The 23,800-nt window shown below is 42.6% G+C and overlaps 1 protein-coding gene and 1 long non-coding RNA gene across 2 annotated transcripts in view; one reads left to right on the top strand and one right to left on the bottom strand.

The window, feature by feature from the left end:
* Positions 1-2,540: 2,540 nt before the first annotated feature.
* Positions 2,541-13,052, bottom strand: LOC311238266. Its single transcript, XR_014620343.1, has 5 exons — positions 12,950-13,052; positions 10,535-10,573; positions 3,458-3,538; positions 2,968-3,012; positions 2,541-2,628 (listed from the first exon to the last, which is right to left on the bottom strand). It is a non-coding gene; the product is annotated as an uncharacterized lncRNA (long non-coding RNA).
* Positions 13,053-13,445: 393 nt separating this feature from the next.
* Positions 13,446-23,800, top strand: part of kif9 (kinesin family member 9) — a gene marked incomplete at both ends in the record, with an annotated part of 43,786 nt that continues 33,431 nt past the window's right edge. Inside the window, 3 exons of the mRNA XM_084325758.1 lie at positions 13,446-13,535; positions 16,979-17,129; positions 18,887-18,993. Of these exons, the coding sequence (XP_084181884.1) occupies positions 13,446-13,535; positions 16,979-17,129; positions 18,887-18,993 (348 nt within the window). The remainder of the gene's footprint in view (positions 13,536-16,978; positions 17,130-18,886; positions 18,994-23,800) is intronic.

Here is a 23,800-nt window from a genome sequence, read left to right as displayed (position 1 = left end):
CCCATTGCCGTGGCTTGTGAGCTGGTGTTGTTATTACCAGCATCAAACCTCGCATAGAAGGTATTGAGGTCATTTGCTAAGGAGATGTCACTGTTCAGTTTGAGGGAGGTGCCTTTGTAGTCTGTCATCGTTTTGAGCCCCTGCCACATAGCTCTAGAGTCAGCTTGTTCAAACTGGAGTTCAATTTTATCCCTGTAGCGCCGTTTGGCCTCTGACACTGTCCTCCTTACGTTGTATCGCGCCACCTTGTGGTCATTCATGTTGCCTGCCACTAGGCCGTCGTTGTATGCTTTGGTGCGCTCTCTCAGAGCTTCACGGACGGATTTATCTACCCAGGGTTTTTGATTTGGGTAAACTCTCATTTTGGTAGTGGGGATTGTTTCTTCCACCATAGTACAAACATAGTCCAGCACTGTTTCCGTGTAGACATTAATGTTATCTGTGTCGCGGAACACATTCCAGTCTGTGCAGTCAAACGCAGACCGGAGCGTCTCCTCTGACGTCAAATCCCATTTCTGCACCTCTCGCGAGACTACAGGAGTACTTTTGATTCTCTGTTTGTACATTGGTGAAAGAAAGATTGACGCGTGATCTGATTTACCAAAGCCACTATCAGAATGAGCCTTGTAGCCACCTTTAAATTGCGTGTAACAGTGATCTAGGATGTTACCGCCTCTGGTGTTGCAAGTCATATGCTGATAGAAGTCAGGTAATACCTTTCTCAGATTGGCGCTATTGAAATCACCCAGCACCAAAATGGCGGCGTTAACGTTCGCTGCCTGGAGTTTGTTTACCTCGTCGTGGAGTCTGGAGAGCGCGGCGTTGTTACTGGCTTGCGGTGGAATATACACTCCTACAAGGATGATCGCCGTTAACTCCCTCGGGAGGAAGAAAGGACGACACTTGATGGTTATATACTCCAGGTCTGGGCAGCAGTGGTTGGATAATTCCTTCACGTTAGTTGGATCGCTCCAATTTTTGTTAAACATGAAGGCAATACCTCCTCCACGTTGTTTACCGGACTCTGCTGTCCGATCCTTGCGATGGATAAAGAAGTGATCGGCTGGTTGGATTGCGTGGTCTGGAACCTCCGGCGTGAGCCACGTTTCGGTGAAGCAGAGAACGTTGCAGTCCCTAACGTCTCTTTGGTATTGAATCCTTGCTCGGATGTCATCCAGTTTATTGTCAATTGATTGTACATTGGCTAGCAATATACTGGGCAATGGTGTTCGGTGGCGTCTGGATCTCAGCCTGTTACGGATCCCAGCTCTCTTCCCACGCCGTCTGGTTCCTCTGTTCCTGGGATCAAGGAACAAAGGATCTGGTCCTAATCTCCGGAGAATCTCTTCAGGCCATTGTTGCGGTTCGGAAAGCTGGTCCAGTGAGTAATCCAGTTGGTAAGTTTCCCGTAATCCAATGTCTATGAGTGACTGACGGTCATACACATTAAATGCACCAACAGTTGGTACAAACAAAACTCTAAAAACTATAAATATTAACAAAAGTAAGCACAGTCTCGACGGAGCGCACAGACAGGCAGCCGGTCGTTGCGGCGCCATCTTCTGACTACCAATGGAAATTAGCCTTTTGGCTAAAATTGGGTGCATTTACATTTGTAAAATGTTTTATTAATGTACACTGTCCCCCTTGAACAAATAAAGTAAACCTAACCTAACCTAACAAATACATTATATAATATATATTTATATTAATAATTTTCGGCATTCGGTTTTCGGCCAACTGTTTCCTGTATTCGGTTTCGGCCAAGAATTTCCCATTCGGTGCATCCCTACAAGGAAGTTATTCTTTTATATAATTCTATGTGTCCGCCAGGGAGGATTCTGCCCTGATCTTCCCCCTAGTGGATAAACTTTTCAATCCACCAGCTACACACAAAATATGTAGGCAAGTATGAACAATGCCGTTCACAACAACACAGCCATTTGGCTACTGATACCCATAGTTAAAAGAAAGTATATGGAGACCATTACAATCTCCCAACTTTGTTGTTGTTTACCAATTGTTTTGGTTTTATGTGTCGTCAAGCACACTGTCATACAACAAATATATTTGTCAAGTTTGGTGCCAAGTGGACAAAGCGGTGATGGGTAACTCTTTTCAACATTTTATTGGCTCTGTGGAATCTGTAACCATGACTATAACTAACTGGTTAGGAGCTATGCTCATCATTTCAATATTGAAAGACTGGCCTGATGATGGCGTTAGAGGAAAGGTCATGGGGTCGACAAAATCGATACGTTTCTTCCTCTAGGCTCTAGGGGTCATGATGTGCACAGCAAATTATGACAATCCAATCGTTATTTAGTGGATTCGAGCCTTGAAAGTGAATTCTAATTCCATCTGTATCTTTGTAATGAAGAAAAAAACTAAAGGACTCTTATTCTTACCAAGTAATTTCTATTGACTTCCATTCTTCCCAAATAATATGTATACATAATGTGTGCTTTTTTTTAGGAATTATTTTCACAATGACTGACTCGCATACAATTATAAATATATTTTATTTGAAGGAGACAAATGTATAACCCAACATGTTAGGATGGATGGATTCATGTCCATAGAGTGTGGCCCCTCTTCTGAGTTTCTCCAGGCAGTGGTTTTTCTTCACTGGAACAGACAAAGTATATTTTTAATGCATCAATAAAAGCATTTGACCACAGTATTTATTCCATTTCCTATCAGTGTTCCTCATATGGCTTGACAGGAAAGCACAACATGGCAGATGGAAGCACAACATTATATAACAACTAGTAGTCGATGCTGCAAATGGAGTGATGACCTTATCTCTTAACTCTCACCTCTTAAACCTACAGCAGTGATGACCTTAATTATCACCTCTTAAACCTACTGTAGTGATGACCTTAACTCTCACCCCTTAAACCTACTGTAGTGATGACCTTAACTCTCACCTCTTAAACCTACTGTAGTGATGACCTTAACTCTCACCTCTCAACTTTGATTCATATTTGGACTGTTAGATCCTCCATTTCCCTGTGTCAGATAGATAGATAGAGCACAAGGTTTGACACCAAAACACATGTTAGCTTAGTGTTGCCATGTATGAAAATGTTACAATATGTATACAATGTATAACAATTAGAGATGTCCGATATTACCCTGCATATATCGGTATCGGTTGATATCGGTATCGGAAATTATGAGAATTGGACAATATCGGTATCGGTAAAAAAGCCAATATCGAACATCCCTAATAACAATGTAAAAGTGGGGGCGCCCAAGTGGCGAACCATGTAACGCGCTGCGTCGCGGCACGGCCGACCCGGGTTCGATTCCCCGACCCGCCGTCATTTGTTGAATGTCATCCCCCCACTCTGTCTCCCGTTCTTCCTCTCTCTCTCTCTCTACTGGACTTCCCAGTAGTAAAAAGCAATAAACGCTATAAATCTTTAAAAAAACAATGTAAAAGTGCACTCACCAATGTATTATTTCTCCGGAACCCCTGATCATTTCCCAAGGGTCCTATTACCCACGAATCCCCCTTTGGCCACGAATCCCCCTAAACAAACAAACAAGATGCTTAATGTTCAAATCCCAACACCAATAATCTGATGGGGAAGACAAGAAAGCTGTCATTATTGTTTGAATAATAATAATAATAATAATAATAATAATAATAATAATAATAATAATAATAATAATAATAATAATAATAATAATAATAATAATAATAAGGAATTTAAAAATGCATTAATATTTTTAATGGAAGTTTAAAAATGTTTTGCATATACATATAAAACAGACATCAAAATAATAATAATACATTAAATTAAATAAAATACAGAAAAATGAAGAGGAGAAAAGGAAGCAGAGAGGGAGAGAATAATAATTATTATTGTGTGTTTTCCTATGCAAGAATGCTTGCATTATGATAACTATGTCATAGGGATGTTGTGATGTGGTAGTTAAGTGGGCTAAGCCCATCCATATTAGGGGCGACAGTTGCTCGGGAGGTAGAGCAGTCGTCTGGTAATCCAGAGGTTCCCGGTTCGATTCCCGCTCCTCCCGGGCAGAGTGTCGAAGTGTCCTTGAGCAAGACACTTAACCCCTAACTGCTCCCGATGAGCAGGTTGGCACCTTGCATGGTCACCTCCGCCGTCGGTGTGTGAATGTGTGAGTGAATGGGGAAAAATGTGAGGAACAAATGTAAAGCGCTTAGGATAAAAGCGCTATATGAAAATGCAGCCATTCACCATCCATACTGTACCATGTACAATACAATATCATTGGTTCAAATCTGTGTTTTGACCACTTTCATTATCAACCACTTATTTCCTGTCCCTCTCCACTGTCTAACAGCAGAAATCCCAAAAATAAAATAAGGTGTAGAAAATGAAATGAGTAAGATTAAAGGTGCTATAGATCAAATTTGTATGTAGAGTAATCATTAAACAATTAAATAATAATAATACATCCACAGAGCTTTTAGAACGGTGCATGGAAAAAAGTACCCCCCCCCCCCCCAAAAGAAAAACATGATTGATTAATGAATTGATTTTTAAAAAAAAGTTGCAGGTCCAACATTATTTGTTTACATGTTGCAGGCATGTATTCCCTCCCTACTTCCCATTTCCCCACGTGGAATGCACCTGATAAACATGCTGGTGCTCTAGTGCGACATCTAGTGGCTGAATGTCATCTATAGCACCTTTTAAATAAAATCGGTACTTCTCCATCTGAAATCAGTTCCAAGGTAGGCTGTCTTAATTCAAATGTTACTGTGTTGTCAATAGAATATTTTTCTATGATCTTTATTTTAGATTCACAAGTGGAATTTATGCTCAAGATTCAGAGAGGCTTGAAAGAAATATACATTTCTGTGAACCTATCATCTTTTCAGATTCAAGCCATTGTTCCCTTAAACACGCCAACATTTTGGGAAATTAAGCTTACCGTCTTCTCCAGAGAGATACAAGAAGATAGATACCAGTTTCCTTTAAAAAGGCTTGGTTAGCCTTTGGGAGAGGTGTTAGTTGGACAATGCCTAGGCTAACCGGCCTTGTCCGCTTCCATTCATTGTGCTAAGCTAGGCTAACGTGCAGCCAGATAGCTTTCTACTGAACGCACAGAGAGAAAACTGGTATCCATCTTATTGTCTCTCTAGAGAAGACGATAAGCTAATTTCCCAAAATGTTGGCATGTTCTTTTAAGAATTGACCATTAGAATAGAATAGAAATACTTTAATCATCCCGAGGGAAATTTGGCACTACAAATCGCTCACAGTAAACATTTAGGTAGACAAAACAAATCACGAATAAGAATAACAAAGAAATTGCCTAAGAATAAGGAATAATAATAATAAACTGCGGTCCGGGATTCACATTCACATTTCCTCTGTAATGTATGTACAATCTAATATAAAATATACAGTAAAAAATACAGAGATCTACATTAACACTTTCAGCGCCAGAGGTCGCTGTTTACCTTACCGTTACATGGTGATACGTGGCTGTGTTTGCAGGCCTAAAGCTATATTATATATTATAGCTATGGATCTAATAATATAGTCGATTGTCATTGAGTTTCTTCCGGTCAAGATGCAAAAAACAGATAATTTTCCCATCCATACATTCCCGTTTTATACCGTCGTGAATATGAGTGTAGTTTCAGGCCGGTCTGGTGTAATTTCCAAAATGCTGCGTAATGGCCAGCAACGTGTATTCTAGTAAAAGCGTTATTGTTTCTTCCCTGGATTAGCTACTGTTCTCAAATCAAATTCAGATTATCGGTATTATGTTTCATCATGGATGCATGAAAGGGGGGGGGGGGTACTGTCAGTGATGGTACTGTCACTCTGTGCTCAGTGATACAGTGAGGCACAGAGATGCATTGTAAAGTCTGATGGCTGTCGGAATGAAGGACTTCCTGTGCCGTTCAATGCTACATTTTTGGAGTGTTAGGCTTTGTGTCTACCGGGGACGTTATTTTCAAGGCGGACCGCTTTGAAAAGCAAAAATGTGCATGCCCAGAGCGTTTCCAGAGCGTCTCGCGGCTCCGCCACTTGCTCAATGTTGATTGGTCGGTCGAAAAAAGTTACCTTGATGAGCGGCGCTCCTCTCCAAAAGTTGAACTAGTTTCAACTTTAGGCGCTGGGAGCGGAGCGCTCCACCCAAAAACGCTAGCCGCCGAGAGGGCTAAAACGCGAGGCGCGGCGCTGGGAAAAGGAGCACGCCTGTTGCGTCTGTAGCATAAAAATGAATGACAGAGGGCGGCTAAGTGGCGCAGTGGGCAAGGCACTCGCCACTAGTGCAGGAGATGCTGGGTTCGAGCCCAGCTCTCGGCGTTGCTACCAGCTTGGCTGGTCGCTCATACTTTTTTTTTTTTTTTTTTTTGTCTTTTTCCCCCTCCATTTTCCTCCGATTTTCTCCCATCCCAATGTTAGTCGTATGCCAATTCCCAGTCCCTTCCTGGTCGCTGCGCTTTACCCCCCACAGTCAGATCATTTGGGAGAGTGGAGGCTACCACGTGCTTCCTCCGACACACGTCCAGCCAATCACCGCTTCTTTTCACCTGGCAGCGCGGATTCTCATTGAGAGGGCGTAGCGTGTGGGAGGACCACACTATCCCCCTCACGTCCAATCCGCGCTTAGCAGGCGCCCCGACCGAACTGTAGGAGTCGCTGTTTACAACGACCCGGACCCACCCCGCCAGCTTCTCCCACCCTCTGATACAGCCAATTGTATCAGTGCAGACGGCCAGCCAAGCTGGTGACAACCCCGGAGCTGTGAGCTGGATTCGAACAGGCGAACCAAGCTCACAGCTCCGGGGCTGGTGACGAACGCAATCTCCGCTCGACCACCTAACCGCCCGGCTGGTCGCTCATACTAACACAATTGGCAGTGTTAGGGGTGGGAAAGCTGGTGGGTGGGTCCTGGTCGTTGTAAACAGCGACTCCTACAGTTCGGTCGGGGCGCCTGCTCAGCAAAGGAAAGGATCTAAGGGGGGTAGTGTGATCCTTCCACACGTTACACCCTCTCAGTGAGAGTCCGTGCTGCCAGGTGAAAAGAAGCGGTTGATTGGCTACACATGTGTTGGAGGAAGCATGTGATAGCCTCCATTCTCCCAGACCGACCGTAGGGGGTGCGCAGCGACCATGAAGGGGATTGGGAATTGGCATAACGACTAACATTGGGATGGGAGAAAAACGGAGGAAAAAGGAGGGGGGGAAATATCAAAAAAAATAAAAAAAAATAAATGAATGACAGAAAGGAGCTGACAACTCATAAAACGTCCCCGGTCAACACAGGCCCTTAGTCTAGCACTGAACATGCTCCTCCTGTCAGCCAAGTCTGTGTATAGTGGGTGGGAGGGGTTTTCTCTGATGGCATGGAGCTTAGCAAGGCTCCTCCTCTCCGCCACCACCGCTAGAGAGTCCAGCTCCACCCCTACCACATTACTGGCCTTCCTGACCAGCTTATCCAGCCTGTTTGCATCCCCCGCTCTCAGTCCGCTGCCCCAGCAGGTCACAGCGTACAAGAAGGCGCCCGCCACCACCGACTCCTAGAACATCCTCAACATCCTTGTACAGACGTTGAAGGATCTCAGCCTTCTGAGGACCATTCAACTGTACCTCATTAATTAAGTAACATTTCACAAATATGAATAGGAAATGTTGCTTTAATTTGTCTACAGAATTGTTCCTTTGTACATCCATGAGAGATGCATGAGAGACCTGACCCGCAGTCACCTGTTGAGATGTTGATCGCCCATTCCTCCGATGAGATATCTGATCATCAATCGTTGCATAGCAACAAGAAATCCTGTATCCCACCTCGTATCAGTCAAGTGATGAACATGAACCGTGATACTTCAGTTCCAGAGCCACAACATCCCCAGCACTCAGTATGTGGCCAGAAGCGTGCCGGTGTTCAGGCTGCATCCTTGAAGCGTCTTATCGAGTTGCATGGTCATTGCATCTCTCAGGTCATCTCTTGGTTTTTCATTCTCACCTAAGAAACACTTCTAAGCGTCGAGTCGATCTTCCGTATCTTGCCGTCTTACACCAGTAGTATGTTTTGTATTTGTATTTATTGGTTTAAAATACAGAGACAGGAAGGAGCATTACAGTAAATATGTCAGTTTAGCCAGATTGGCTAATTTTCAACCGTAGTCTCTGGGGCAAGTCTCATGAGCACTACAATAATTAAAGCACAGTACAATAATTAAAACACTGTAGGAATTAGTAGGTTACAAGCCTGCTGAAGGAATACATAAAAAAATACATTGCAACCCCTCAGTGAAAATGGTCTCACACTTGACCATCTCTCAACCAAGATTTTAAGTTAGATTTAAATTAAATTTATATTTCTGAGTCGTGTTGGCAGACTGTTCCAGGTGTGGGCTGCTCTCACATAAAAGGCTGCCTGACCAAAAACAGACCCCCTGTTTGGAACTACACAGTCCCCTCTAACAACAGACCTGCTATGGGCCATCTCACAGTGGAATAGGTTGCCATATGAAATTACTCAAGCAACAAGCAAAGAAAGCTTTAAAAAGCAAGTAAAGAGGTTACTTTTGGGTACAGGCACAATGCTCGATATATAACATTTAATTATTTTAACTAGTCATTTTGTAATATTTTGGTATAATGCTAATGTAATGAGGTGGGTTGGATGGGGTGTGTGTGGGGGGGGGGAATTATGTTTGATTATGTTATGTATATTGTTTCCTATGTTTATTATTTTTATTTTTAATTATGTTGTTTGTTTGTATTTGTTTTGTGTGGACCCCATTTGTAACAGCTAATGGGGATCCAAATAAACTTACACTGAACAGTGTCAGCGATACAGTACACAATAGTATTGTCCGCATATAAATGGGCATGACAAAGAAGAAACGAGGTCCTTAATATAAATAGTAAAAAGGACAGGACCCAATACTGAACCTTGCGACAAGAATTCAGATTGAGCAAGACCCGATTTCACACACACTGATGCTAGAAGATAAATAATCCTGAAACCAATCGTATGCACCACTATCCAAGCCAATACTAGAAAGCAGGTGATGATCAACTGTATCAAAGGCTTTTGACAGATCTATAAAGAGAGTTTCCTCTTATCTAAAGCCGAAATTACATCATTTAATTTAGCTAGCACTTTTAGTAGTTACTCAAGGTAGCCTGGAAATAGGTTTGTGCAGGGGCACCACCCGGGCAGATTTCTAAACTAGAGTAAAGCATCCTGTGGCAATTTTGTTTTTGTTTGAGTTAAATTAATATACGTTCCAGAATTTGCCTGGGTTTGAAGAAGAGCTAGTAATTTAGACTAAATAAACGTTTGTTTTGGCTTTTCTCACGGCTGAGGTGCATTTATTTCTAAGTTGTCTGAATGATATACCAATGTACAGGATCACTGGTTCCTTTCCCTAAACAATGTTGACAATTCGTTTGAGAACCAGGGTGTATACTCTGTCTTTAATTCTAAGCCTTTTGAAAGGTCTGTGCTGCTTATCAACATTTGAATAAAGGTTTTTAAAGGTCCAATGCAAATTGCACATCCGGGATCTCAGTTGTGTATTGTAGGTCACTAAGGAAAATGTCATTTAAAAAGGCTTGATCATCTTTGTAACTGTATGAGATCATTGAGATGTTGTCCTCTTTAGCCAGGCACTTCTAACACATGCAAATGGAAAAATGGCTGCTTTTTTATATAGCGCTTTTATCCAAAGCGCTTTACAATTTGTTACTCAGATTTTACCCATTCACTCACACATTCACTCACACATTCACGCACTGACGGCGGAGGCAACCATGCAAGGTGTTAACCTGCTCATCGGGAGCAATTAGGGGTTAAGTGTCTTGCTCAAGGACACATCGACACGCTGCCCGGGAGGAGCGGGAATCGAACCGGGAACCTCTGGATTGCCAGACGACTGCTCTACCTCCTGAGCCACTGTCGCCCCCTGGCAGTGTTCGCTGACCCCAAGTTCAAAAATACCACTAGCTATCATTTTGTTTCTACAAAATTATAAAAAATTATTTATAGCTATAGTCCGAACCATTATTAAGCCACTTGGATGTTTAGTAACTACTCCTAGTTCACAATTCACAGGTACTATATATTAACAGCATATTTATACAAGCAACAGCATGGATCGGACTCACCCCTGTGTTTGGAAATGGTAAATGATATTTGCTCTGTTTGATTTGTAAGTGGCTAATGTTCTTTTTCAGCAAAGTACACCCAAGAAAACCTTCATGCCAAATGTGGTGCTTGTAGCCGCATGTGAATTATTCTGCCAAATCCTATAGCTATACCTGCTAAGCTGTAATGAGGAGAGTAACATACTACATGTGACAGATTAATTACAAAATACAAATTCCCTTTAAAAAAAAATATATATCATTGAATCCTTAACATCTTTAGATCAACGTTGTTTAAACAGTTTAGTATAGGATACGACGAGGCTAAGAACAACCGCTTCAAACAATCACTGAGTCGGGTTAAGAACCATGTGGGTGGCAAAAGGGTATAGGATGGTGAGTTTTGCCGTTACCATACTTGGACCGCTACTTCCTCCTCCATTACGCTGCTCCTGATAGACACAAAGGTAACATCGAAACAACGGTTAGCTGTAGGTAAGTGATACATGTGACAAAGTTACAGACAGTGAAGCCACTGTGTCCTGCTCGCGTCCTTTTGACCTAATCGGCACAAAATAGACAGAACATGTGTTGTTGTTCTCTTTAGCCTACTTTTCAGATGAGATAACAGGAGGGGGAAACTGCAAATGTGTTTAACTTGTTACTCAAAGGACATTGACACCGACCCCTAGCCCTATTTCCTAATGATCTTGTTGATCGATAAGAGGCCTTTTTCAGTACAATCCATGCTGTTCTTCATAATGGGATACAGACAGCTCTGATTAGTTAGCCACAAAATCAATGTAAAGTATGTACAAGCCCTGAAACCTACAGTTTGCACTTTCATGTGTTTAAGTTATTTGTACAGTGGCCCTGTTACTTTAATTAAGTTATTAGGTTAGCTATATAGGGCTATATGTGTCCAAAATTCCAAACTTACCCTTTAACAAATAAAAAAAATTCTTCATTATAGTTAAATTCAGTATGGATGTCCATCGATCTGTCTCTGTGACTTGGCCATCCATTCCTTGATGTAATTGTATTAAGTAAATGTGCCTTAACTGCTAAGGTGCAAAGTAACTATAACTCATGCCTATAAATAAAATCTAGTTACTGTTATTGAATAATTTTTTTAAGCATTTACTTTGACTTGAGTACATTTTATTTTTGGACATAAGAGTACTGCGTACAATGCGATCTGTGTTCATTCGGCACATAACTCACTCAAGCTTTGTGCTATACTCTTTAACTTGAGTAATATTGTAGACAAGTACTCCTACTCCTACTTAAAGTACTTATAGGCTACTCCTAAGCAAATATTTGACTGAAGTTACACACAATACTTCTATTTCAGTATTGTATAAACCGTTGTAACATAGTTTGAAATGTTTGTTTTGTTAGTGCGTCAAAGTTATGTCAAGCAATATTGCTTTCCAACACTGACCATCGACTGTTCGAGCTTTTTTTTTTAATGTTTGATCCGTCTTCAGGCGGCAAGCGAAGAGAGTTGAGGGAGGGATACATCCATTTAATACAGTTTGGAGAGAAAAAAAATCGTGCAGTTTTGTTACTTTGTACTTTTACGTTTGATACTTAAGTACATTTTAACATCAGATAAAGAATTTTGATACATTTAATGTAAGCTACTATAAGACTTTTACTCAAGCCTTTTACGTGAGGGTGACTTTAACCTTTACCACAGTCACTTTCAAGTAAGATATCCTTACTTTTACTCAAGTAATGGCTTTCAAGTACTTCATACACCTTGAGTGACACGTTCACAGAGAGTGACCCACCAGCGCTGAGCTATTACTTGGCCGAAACCCTTTGTCATTGCTTAGAGGTGTCCTGGCGCCTTTTGGCCACTGAAACAAAAAAACAAAATGGTACTATAATTTTCAGATGAGGTCCAGGACCAGGACCAGGAGGGAAAACTGGACTTGTTACTGAAAGGACATTGGCACCGATTACCAAACAAAACAAATACAGGATTACAGGGACCCCTAGCCCTATTTCCTAATGATGTCGTTGATCGATAAGAGTCCTTTCTCAGTACAATCCATGCTGTTCTTCATACTGGATACCCACAGCTCTGAATAGTTAGCCACAAAAGTGCAAAACTAATGTAAAGTAATGGGGCCACTCTTCGGTACAAGCCCTGAAACCTACCCCACACAGTGCAACTTCAGTAAAACAGTTTGCACTTTCACATGTTTAAGTGCTTTCTACAGTGGTCCCATTAAATGGCAAATGGTACATTTATATAGCGCAATATTTGTTAAATATTGTAATATTTGTAATATTACTTTGACTTAAAACTACGTTTTATTTTTGGACATAAGCGTACTGAGTACAATGCGATCAGTATGCGATAGTCAGTATGTGATAGTATATAACTCACTCAAGCTTTGTGCTAATCTTTAACTTGAGTAATATTGTATAGACAAGTACCCCATACTTCTACTTAAAGTACTTAGGCAGCTAGGCTACTATAAGCAAATATTTGACTGGAGTTACACACAATACTTCTACTTCAGTATTAAGATCATATTTCAGTATTCTTTCCACTTCTGCTTGGTCTGTTTCTGCCCAGAGATATAATGATATGCTCTAACTACAGTTGAATAAATGTATTCAAACTATTTTACATGCTATACTATTTTATTTCATACTTATCTTGTCTAGCACAGTCTCTGGAGCGTAACAGTAAGAAGCATTTTGTATAAAAGTATTCTGTACTTCTGTATGACAACTATTAAAGAAACTTGAACTATAAAAGACAAAAATAAAAACAAACAAAGATATAAAATGACATTGCTCCGTCTTACCCTCGGCCTTGGCGCAGTGAGAACAAGCCCCACCAAACAGAACAACAATATGATGCCTTTCATCTTCACCACTGCTCCCCTGCTGCTGCGCGCACATCTGCTTTTATAGCCGCTTGTCACTCACATCATGTCACATGCATTATTATACCAGGGGGCGGAGTCTGAACTTACGAACGTATTACACCATATTATTTACATTTGTATTATCGTTGTATTACTTATTGACAGACCTACAGCAGCCTATCCTATGATACTATAACATGCGTGCTTTTCTCTTACGAGGCTTGCCCCGGTTGTCATGACAATGTAAGTCAACAACATGAGAATAAACGGGAGCGATCATGGACGCCAACTCGGTGTGATTTCTACAGGTATGTTTTCCAAACAATAAATAAGCACAATGTGAGTTATGGCGAATGACACAAACGTATATTGGTTGACTTTAATTAGTTTAATAATAACCTTGGACTCACCGGCATGTTTCAGAGAAGCGCTAATGAAGAACTCCCAGGTCAACGTGTTCGTGCGGACCAGGCCGACTGGACACTTTGCTCAAGAACTCATTGAATACCTGCCTGATGGACAAGTAAGACTTTGGCGTGATATTCAGATGTATCCAGACCAGACGCTGCTGGCTAGTATGACCTCTGTATCATTAAAGTTTACCCAGTAGTACTAATTTATATTCACTATGAATTGAAAATGGGGGACCCTGATGTAAACAAGACGAAAGTCTTTCTCTGCTCTGCACCACCTTAACAATTGTGTGTATTGAGCCGTACTGTATATTGTACCCATTCTGCAATCTGTTAAATAAAGTTTTCATTCATTCATTCATTCATTCATTCATTCATTCATTCATTCATTCATTCATTCATTCATTCATTCATTCATTCATTCAATTCATTCGTTCATTCATTCATTCATTCATTCATTCATATATTTTATATCCAGTGCACCTGCACATTGCATATTACTACTGCACTTTACTGTTACATTTGCACTCTGGTTGGATGCCAAACTTCTATTATTTCGTTGCACTATATACTTGTGATGCAATAATGACAATACATTTTAATCTAATCAAGAATTAGCCCGAAACGTACTTTGGGCTCAACTGTCATCGTTTGTTTTCCCAAAAGACAAGAGCACTGTATGTCCTTGAGTTCAAAGTAACACTCGGCAACCTACAGGGAAAATCCACCCTAAAATATAATCCATAATGCTATTTCTACAATATCGTACAGCTCAGTTTTAATTTGTGAATGGTTTCTCCGTGAAAAAGATGGTTTAGTTATTTTACAGATATGACAAAAATGGAAAACAAAGATGACATTAGGGGTTTGTCGTATATCTGACACAAGATTGTTCTGGAGATATGTCATATCTAAGACAAACTATCCTAGAACATGTCATATCTAAGACAAAACTGCCCTGGGTCACTGGCCATTTTGGGGGAATTAATTACCAGCATTCTCTCATTGGAGAGTTTATGGTACACCTTTTTACCGCCAGAGGGCGACAACAATGGCTTTCCCTCTGCATTTACAAGGGTCAGCAGTCAGCACAACCAAAGTGCAATGGCCGAGCCTCATCCAATGCAATCTCATCAACAGCCCAATTGTTTTAACAGCTTGGGGCAATGGTTATCATTTTGAAAATTACAATATAAATTAGAAATTTTGGGAGCGGGGAGTTCATTTTTGTGATGTGAATAGCAAGCTGTGATGTGAATAGGCCGCCCTAGCCCCAGCTAGTGTTACTCAGTTGCGTTTTGAGAAATCATGACATGTTTGGCAGACTTCTGGTTGGGCTGTCAGAGTTTCGGTTTTTAATTGTGGACTACATTTACATTTACATTCACATTTAGTAATTCAGCTGACGCTTTTATCCAAAGCGACTTACAAGTTCTGTACGACAATGAATGAATGAATGAATGAATGAAAACTTTATTTAACAGATTGCAGAATGGGTACAATACAGTACGGCTCAATACACACAATTGTCAAGGGGATGCAGAGCAGAGAAAGACTTTTGTCTTTTTTACATCAGGGTCCCCCATTTTCAATTCATAGTGACATTTACATGACATACACGACAACATACATGACATCATGACATTTATGGCATAGGGACATACAGGTATATAGTACTGTTACATTTGTGATATATACGATATGCAAATATACAGTACTGTTACCCATAGATCCTAACAGAGAATATATACATATGATGGGGAGGAGACTGTACATTAGGAGGGGGTGGGTGACATATGATGACACTACGTACAATACCCATGGTGATTATACAGGAATATGGGCATCTCTTGATTCAGAGCTGGAAGCCATACATTTAAATACAACTCATTTGGATGTACAAAGATTTCTTTGAGCCCAAAAAATCTGTCACTACTTCATTGTCAATGGACCAACACGTCACAAATTCAAGTGTTGATGCTCCAATTTCCTGTTTGTCTATGTGTATTGTAACATTGGAATAGCACAATGCCAATTCAGTTTTAGGGTGGATTCTTCCTTTAAGAAACTTAAAGTAGTAGAAGCATGTCACTTCATATGTCTTCTACTTTTGATTTTGATAAAGTGTCTTCAGTCTGGTAGTGTACAGGTAGGTATAGTGTACAGGTAGGTAGTGTACAGGTAGGTATAGTGTACAGGTAGGTAGTGTACAGGTAGGTAGTGTACAGGTAGGTAGTGTACAGGTAGGTATAGTGTACAGGTAGGTAGTGTACAGGTAGGTATAGTGTACAGGTAGGTAGTGTACAGGTAGGTAGTGTACAGGTAGGTATAGTGTACAGGTAGGTAGTGTACAGGTAGGTATAGTGTACAGGTAGGTATAGTGTACAGGTAGGTAGTGTACAGGTAGGTAGTGTACAGGTAGGTAGTGTACAGGTAGGTAGTGTACAGGTAGGTATAGTGTACAGGTAGGTAGTGTACAGGTAGGTATAGTGTACAGGTAGGTAGTGTACAGGTAGGTAGTGTACAGGTAGGTATAGTGTACAGGTAGGTAGTGTACAGGTAGGTATAGTGTACAGGTAGGTAGTGTACAGGTAGGTAGTGTACAGGTAGGTATAGTGTACAGGTAGGTAGTGTACAGGTAGGTAGTGTACAGGTAGGTATAGTGTACAGGTAGGTAGTGTACAGGTAGGTATAGTGTACAGGTAGGTAGTGTACAGGTAGGTAGTGTACAGGTAGGTAGTGTACAGGTAGGTAGTGTACAGGTAGGTAGTGTACAGGTAGGTATAGTGTACAGGTAGGTAGTGTACAGGTAGGTAGTTTACAGGTAGTGTACAGGTAGGTAGTGTACAGGTAGGTAGTGTACAGGTAGGTATAGTGTACAGGTAGGTAGTGTACAGGTAGGTATAGTGTACAGGTAGGTATAGTGTACAGGTAGGTATAGTGTACAGGTAGGTAGTGTACAGGTAGGTATAGTGTACAGGTAGGTATAGTGTACAGGTAGGTATAGTGTACAGGTAGGTAGTGTACAGGTAGGTATAGTGTACAGGTAGGTAGTGTACAGGTAGGTAGTGTACAGGTAGGTATAGTGTACAGGTAGGTAGTGTACAGGTAGGTAGTTTACAGGTAGTGTACAGGTAGGTAGTGTACAGGTAGGTAGTGTACAGGTAGGTATAGTGTACAGGTAGGTAGTGTACAGGTAGGTATAGTGTACAGGTAGGTATAGTGTACAGGTAGGTATAGTGTACAGGTAGGTAGTGTACAGGTAGGTATAGTGTACAGGTAGGTATAGTGTACAGGTAGGTATAGTGTACAGGTAGGTAGTGTACAGGTAGGTATAGTGTACAGGTAGGTAGTGTACAGGTAGGTATAGTGTACAGGTAGGTATAGTGTACAGGTAGGTAGTGTACAGGTAGGTATAGTGTACAGGTAGGTAGTGTACAGGTAGGTATAGTGTACAGGTAGGTAGTGTACAGGTAGGTATAGTGTACAGGTAGGTATAGTGTACAGGTAGGTAGTGTACAGTTGAAACCATTCTGCACGTCCTATCCCTCAGACGGTGAATGTCTCCAGGAAGATGTCAGCGAGGAACGAGCTGAGCTCCAGGTCTTTCCATCTGGACGGGGTCCTGCATGACGTGTCCCAGGAGGAGGTGTACGCCCGGCTGGGCCGAGGGGTGGTGCTTGGGGCATTGGAGGGCTACAATGGTATACCCATCGCAAAACCTAGTAGAGTACCCTATAGGCCACTTTGCCATAGCTGACACCAGCTGCACTGATCCAACCCTATTAAAGGGGAACACCACCCAAATTAAGAAGTCAAATGGGATATTTCCATGGCCTATGAAAGTTCAATCAACAGTTGTGAACATGAGCTACTCTCTTCCCAAAGCCAACCAGAGAAGCATTCAGACTTCAAACTTATGATGTCATCAGATATAAAGTCTGGAGCTGCTCCATAGACAATGAAAGGGAGACTGATTTTGTGGACCCACTGAATGTTTTTTATTTTTTAATTTTTTGTATACCCAAATGAGCTACAGTTCTACAGTAGTGTTCTCAATTATGAAAATGTACTCATATACTCAGAACATTCTCCAGCGTGCTCTCAGTGTCATCTTTACCATGTTTCCCAATTCATTGTCTATAGAGCAGTTTCAGACGTATACAGGTTATGCTGGCTCAGATTAGGCTACTTCCTCTTAAAACAATATTGCCATTTCACTTATTTGCTATCTCCCCCAGAGTCATACAGGATGATTGGTATCAGTTTTATGTCTGTGTGTCCAGTAGCCCCCAGAGAGAGGTCTAGGAGCATGATAGTCTAGCTTAGCACAATGGCTGAAAGCAGTAGGGATTAGATAGCCTAGTTTAGCACAAGGACTAGAAGCAGTAGAGATCAGCTAGCCTAATTCTGTCAAAGACATGGAACTGATATCAATCTTCTCATCTGGCTCTGGGAAAGATGGCACATAAGTGTATTTCCCAAAATGTTGTTTTAAAGTAATAATATTGAATCATTTCATAAATAAATGTCTATTTTGCCATTCTCTATCACCAGTTGATATAACACAGTACTGTTTCTATGCCCAGTTATTTTTTTTTATCAACTTTTTCTCCTTATTTTAAATTTTTCTCCCATCCCAATTTCGTGTTTCCAATTCTCCCCTCCCCTGTCTTGAACGTTGCTCGACTAGTCGGTTGTAGGGAGGATAGAAGCCTTGCATCACGTGTCCCCTCCGGTACACGAGGAGGCAGCCTGTCACATCTTTTCACCTGCCAGCGTCATTGGTGAGGTGGGAGGCTCACACTACCCCCGCCACTTCCTGTCTCTGCTGTGCAGGCGTCCCCCAACCGACCTGTAGGAGTCGCTGTCCACAACGTCCAAATTACCACCCATCGACTTCCACCCGCTGGCTCTGCCAATTGAGCCAGTATGACGGCCGGCCCAAGCCGGAGGCAATGCTGACACCCGGATTCGAGACCGGAGTCTCTTGCATTGGTGACGAGCGCAATCTCCGCTGCGCCACCCAGACGCCCCAACCAATGGCCAGTTCTTGAATGCTTTACATTTGCTGTTCTTGGCTGTTTTAAACACTGCTGTCTGGTAGAAAATCTATCTAGGGGATCTGGGGGAAATAGCGTGAACCTCTGCACACGTTACGTTCCCCCAGTGAAACTCCTCGCTGTCGGGTGAAAAGAAGCGGCTGGTATCGCAGGAGGCATGTGGTAGTTATACACCCTCCCCAGGCCGACAGTGGGGCAATGCAAGCAACGACCAGGAAGGGAATTGTCATAACGACTAAATTGGGATAGGTGAAAAATACAGAAAGCCCAAAAATAAATAGAATTATATATATATATATATATATATATATATATATATATATATTTTTTTTTAAATGAGGATCTTGCAGATTGTCAGGCTTGAACTTTGAACGCGTAATTTTATCAACTGTTTTTAGGTACTGTGATGTGCTTTGGCCAGACGGGTGCAGGGAAGACTTACACCATGACAGGAGCCACAGAGTCTTACAAGCAAAGAGGCATCATTCCTCGGGCCCTACAGCAGGTAAGCCTGACCATGGAATGCAGTAATCGCTGCTCTATGTTCTTATGCTCATATAATGCTTGTTTCATTACACCACATAATGTAAAAGGAACACACCAACATTATTGGAAATTCGCTTATCGTCTTCGCCAGAGTCAGAAAAGAAGATAGATACCAATTTACTCTCTGTGCGTTCAGTAGAAAGCTATCTGACTGCAAGCTAGCCTAGCTTAGCACAAATGAATGGAAGCGGATATGGACCATTAGCCTAGCTTAAAACTCCAGGACCCTCATTTATCAATGCTGCGTTAGGGCGGGCCATACTTTTTTCTTTTGGAAAATCAATCGAGTGGGGTGTCTAAAATATGTGTTTTTTTGTGGGGAATTCAAATATGCGATTATTGTTGTGATAGGATAACTCTAACCTACATCATTTTGGATTTCAAAATGGCAGATTTTTACCATTTGTTATGGTTTGTAACCGACCCCAATCGCACAACACAAGACAGGTATGAGAGTAAGCCAAAACAGGGCAAATATTTATTATAGAACAAAAAGCGGCACAGTCCCTTTAAGGGAAAACACAAAAACACTAGAGTCAAGGAAATATGGAAAATGCGGCACTGTGCCTTTAAGAGGCGAACAGGCTAAGGGACTAAGGCTAAGTGTCAGGGCCAGGACCAGGGGCACTGGAGAGGGGGACAGGGACAGAGGCCCGGAGAGGCGGGCTGGAGACAGGGACAGAGAACAGGGTTAAGGCCTTGGACAGGGCGAGGGCCAGAGCTGCTTACAGGGATGAGGACAGGGTTCCGACGGCGGAGGCCTGGCACGGGGACAGGGGCCCGACGGCGGAGGCCTGGCATGGGAACAGGGGCCCGACGGCGGAGGCCTGTCACGGGGACAGGGGCCCGACGGCGGAGGCCTGGTACGGAGACAGGGGCCCGACAGCGGAGGCCAGGGGGAAGAGGCGCCATCCTCCCGTGGAAATAGGGAGCGATGACGCGCCGGCTTGACGTCTGGAGTGGGAACACTGGAAAACCTCCCGTAGAGAATTAGAGAGCGAAGACGGTGTCCCACTCCAGGCACGGAGATCCTCTTCCTCCTCCTTGGTGGGCTGCAGACGGGCAGCGCAGAACAAAGGGGTCCCAGGGGACCGGGGCGAAGAGACGCATCCTCCCGTGGAAATAGGGAGCGATGCGCGCCAGCTTGACGTCTGGAGTGGGAACACCACTCCAGGCCTGGCACAGAGATTCTCCTCGGATGCTGCAGACGGGCAGCGCAGAACACAGGGGTCCCAGGGGACCGGGGCGAAGAGACGCATCCTCCCATGGAAATAGGGAGCGATGCGCGCCGGTTTGACGTCTGGAGTGGGAACACTGGAAAACCTCCCGTAGAGAATTAGAGAGCGAAGACGGTGTCCCACTCCAGGCAAACGGCGACAGGTGGTGATGGCTGGCACCAGGGGCGGATTTAGGATTATAGGAGATCCGGGGCTTAGCCCAGATAGGTGCCCGCGTTTTTTTAATTTTTTTATTTTTTTTATTAAAATTTTTTTTGCAGGCAAGGGGTGGTTTGGAGGGGGTCAGGCACGACCCCCACGGCAGATTTTTTTTGAATTTAATTAACCTGTACGTGCAATTTCCTGCAATAGAGCCTTCAATCTTGACCAATAAAGCTGCTCTTTTCACTATAAAACTCAGTTAACCATAACGTAGTTATGGTTAGATTTATATATTGGGGGGGCATATTTTTCATATGATCAAAAAGTGGTGGAGCAAGAGCATACCTTTGCTCCCCCAAGTTCAATAGTGGGAGAGCAGAGATGCTCCGAATGCTCTTATGGCCAGGCGTCTATGATTCACTGATACAAAGTAAAATAGTGCAGTGCAATAGAATAGTTAGTAAAATAGAATAAAATAATGCAATAGTGCATTGCAATAAAATAGTTATCATCGTATTTTTTCGGGAGGCCGGTAAGGAGTGCATTACAGTAGTCGAGTTGGCTTGAGATAAAGGCATGGATCTGGTTTTCAGCGTCCTTTTGATTTATAAATGGCCGTACTTTAGCTATGTTTCTAAGGTGGAAGAATTAAGTTTTTGTCAACTTGTTGATTGTGATTTAAAGCTTAGGTCTGAGTCTACCATAACACCAAGACTTAACTCACTCAAATACAGTTAGCAGCTGGATAGACCACAGATGGAAATTAGCTTCTGCTAAATCTGGTGCAAACATATTTTCATGTAACAATGATGAATTGTCAAAAAAAATATATATATATTTTTTTTATTTTTTTTTAAATAGATTCTGGGCTTTTCAGAAAACATTCGGGGCTTGAGCCCAAGTAGCCACCCCCTAGCCCCGCCCCTGGCTGGCACGTCGTCTCACGCCGGAGACGCGGCAGGAGATGGTAACGTACAGGATGGTAACCGTACAGAACTCCATGAACACAGAGTGAACATAGATACAGAACGACCCGACCAGGACTGGAGGGGAGTCTGCAACCTATGTACTCTCCCGAGGTGATTGCAAACTCCCAACAGGTGCGTGAAGGTAGAGGAACAGAATGTCCAAGGGTGGGGGCTGGTGAAGAGTAGGAGGCAGGCAAAAGTTCTCACAAGGGTGGGGGCTGGTGAAGAGTAGGAGGCAGGGAAAATTCTCGCACGGGTGGGGGCTGGTGAGGTGAGGAGACAGGGAATAAAGGTCCAGGGAACAGGCGAATCCTCACACCATTTTTAACCCCTTGGTTATACACAGGTGCCAGAATGAATCTGAAATAAATCCTAACATGCAAGGTGTCAAAATTATGTGTTTTTGGACCAGGCCATACAACTGATTGACAGTGGAAACGGCGAATGGAATAGCTCATGGCACTTCTGCAGAATGACAGGGAGATAAATGTCAAGCATAACTTGAGCTTGAAGATGGACAGTGGACAAAGAGGAAGGGTGGGGCAGAGAGGGAGAGAGAGAAAAATACATACTGCTTACTGCTTGTATTTCACAGAACAGTCAGATGGAAATGACTGGAAATAAAGTGTTGCAACAGTTCAACAGTGGAAAGAAAGAGGAAGGGTGGAGCAGAGAGGGAGGGAGAGAAACATACATACTGCTGACTGCTTGTATTTCACAGAACAGTCAGATGGAAATGACTGGAAATGAAATGTTTCAACAGTGGAAAAAAAGAGGAATGGTGGAGCAGAGAGAGAGGGAGAGAAAAATACATACTGCTGACTGCTTGTATTTCACAGAACAGTCAGATGAAAATTACTGTAAATTAAATGTTTCAACAGTTCAACAGTGGAAAAAAGAGGAATAGAGCAGAGAGGGAGAGAGAGAAAAAAAGAAAGGTCCTTGCAGGAGATGCCGCTAAATGTGGCAAAATGTACCAAATGTTTTCTTGCACCACTGGACCACCAGGTTAGTCAGAGATAAAAATAAACATGCTAGCTAGTTAACATAGCTAACGTTACCATGCATCATCATCGTCCCCTGTCAAAAGCCCAATGTTAAAGCTGCCAAGAAACTGCACAGTCAATCATTTAACCCTTGTGTCTGAAAACTAAAGTGTTACACTCTTACCATTAGGGGACAAAATTGTCCTCTTAAAAAAAAACATAAAAATATTATATGTTGAAATAACTTTCCACTTATTTTTCTTCATAAATCTTTTATTCAACTTCAGTCCTGATCATAACCATTTTTATTTTTCTTGTAATGTCAGATTCAAAATGAAATACTCGCACTTTTCTGATACCCCCCCCCCCCCATGGTTGGTGGTATCTAACATCCTTCCCTCTCCATATGCTATCCAGGTGTTGGTATCTAACATCCTTCCCTCTCCATACGCTATCCAGGTGTTGGTATCTAACGTCCTTCCCTCTCCATACGCTATCCAGGTGTTGGTATCTAACGCCCTTCCCTCTCCATACGCTATCCAGGTGTTGGTATCTAACGCCCTTCCCTCTCCATACGCTATCCAGGTGTTGGTATCTAACATCCTTCCCTCTCCATACTTTATCCAGGTGTTGGTATCTAACGCCCTTCCCTCTCTCCATACGCTATCCAGGTGTTGGTATCTAACGCCCTTCCCTCTCCATACGCTATCCAGGTGTTGGTATCTAACGTCCTTCCCTCTCCATACGCTATCCAGGTGTTGGTATCTAACGCCCTTCCCTCTCCATACGCTATCCAGGTGTTGGTATCTAACGCCCTTCCCTCTCCATACGCTATCCAGGTGTTGGTATCTAACATCCTTCCCTCTCCATACGCTATCCAGGTGTTGGTATCTAACGTCCTTCCCTCTCCATACGCTATCCAGGTGTTGGTATCTAACGCCCTTCCCTCTCCATACGCTATCCAGGTGTTGGTATCTAACGTCCTTCCCTCTCCATACGCTATCCAGGTGTTGGTATCTAACGCCCTTCCCTCTCCATACGCTATCCAGGTGTTGGTATCTAACGCCCTTCCTTCTCCGTACGCTATCCAGGTGTTGGTATCTAACGCCCTTCCCTCTCCATACGCTATCCAGGTGTTGGTATCTAACATCCTTCCCTCTCCATACGCTATCCAGGTGTTGGTATCTAACATCCTTCCCTCTCCTTACGCTATCCAGGTGTTGGTATCTAACATCCTTCCCTTTCCATACGCTATCCAGGTGTTGGTATCTAACGCCCGTCCCTCTCCATACGCTATCCAGGTGTTGGTATCTAACGTCCTTCCCTCTCCATACGCTATCCAGGTGTTGGTATCTAACGTCCTTCCCTCTCCATACGAAAAAAGAGTATCAATGATAAAGCTATGCCTGTATATGCATATTGTATCTTAATGT

The sequence above is a fragment of the Notolepis coatsorum genome (assembly GCF_963971535.1).
Source record: "Notolepis coatsorum genome assembly, chromosome: 12".
Lineage (NCBI taxonomy): Eukaryota > Metazoa > Chordata > Actinopteri > Aulopiformes > Paralepididae > Notolepis > Notolepis coatsorum.
The sequence above is the reverse complement of the archived record's forward strand: the minus strand, read 5'-3'. Positions and strand labels throughout refer to the sequence as shown.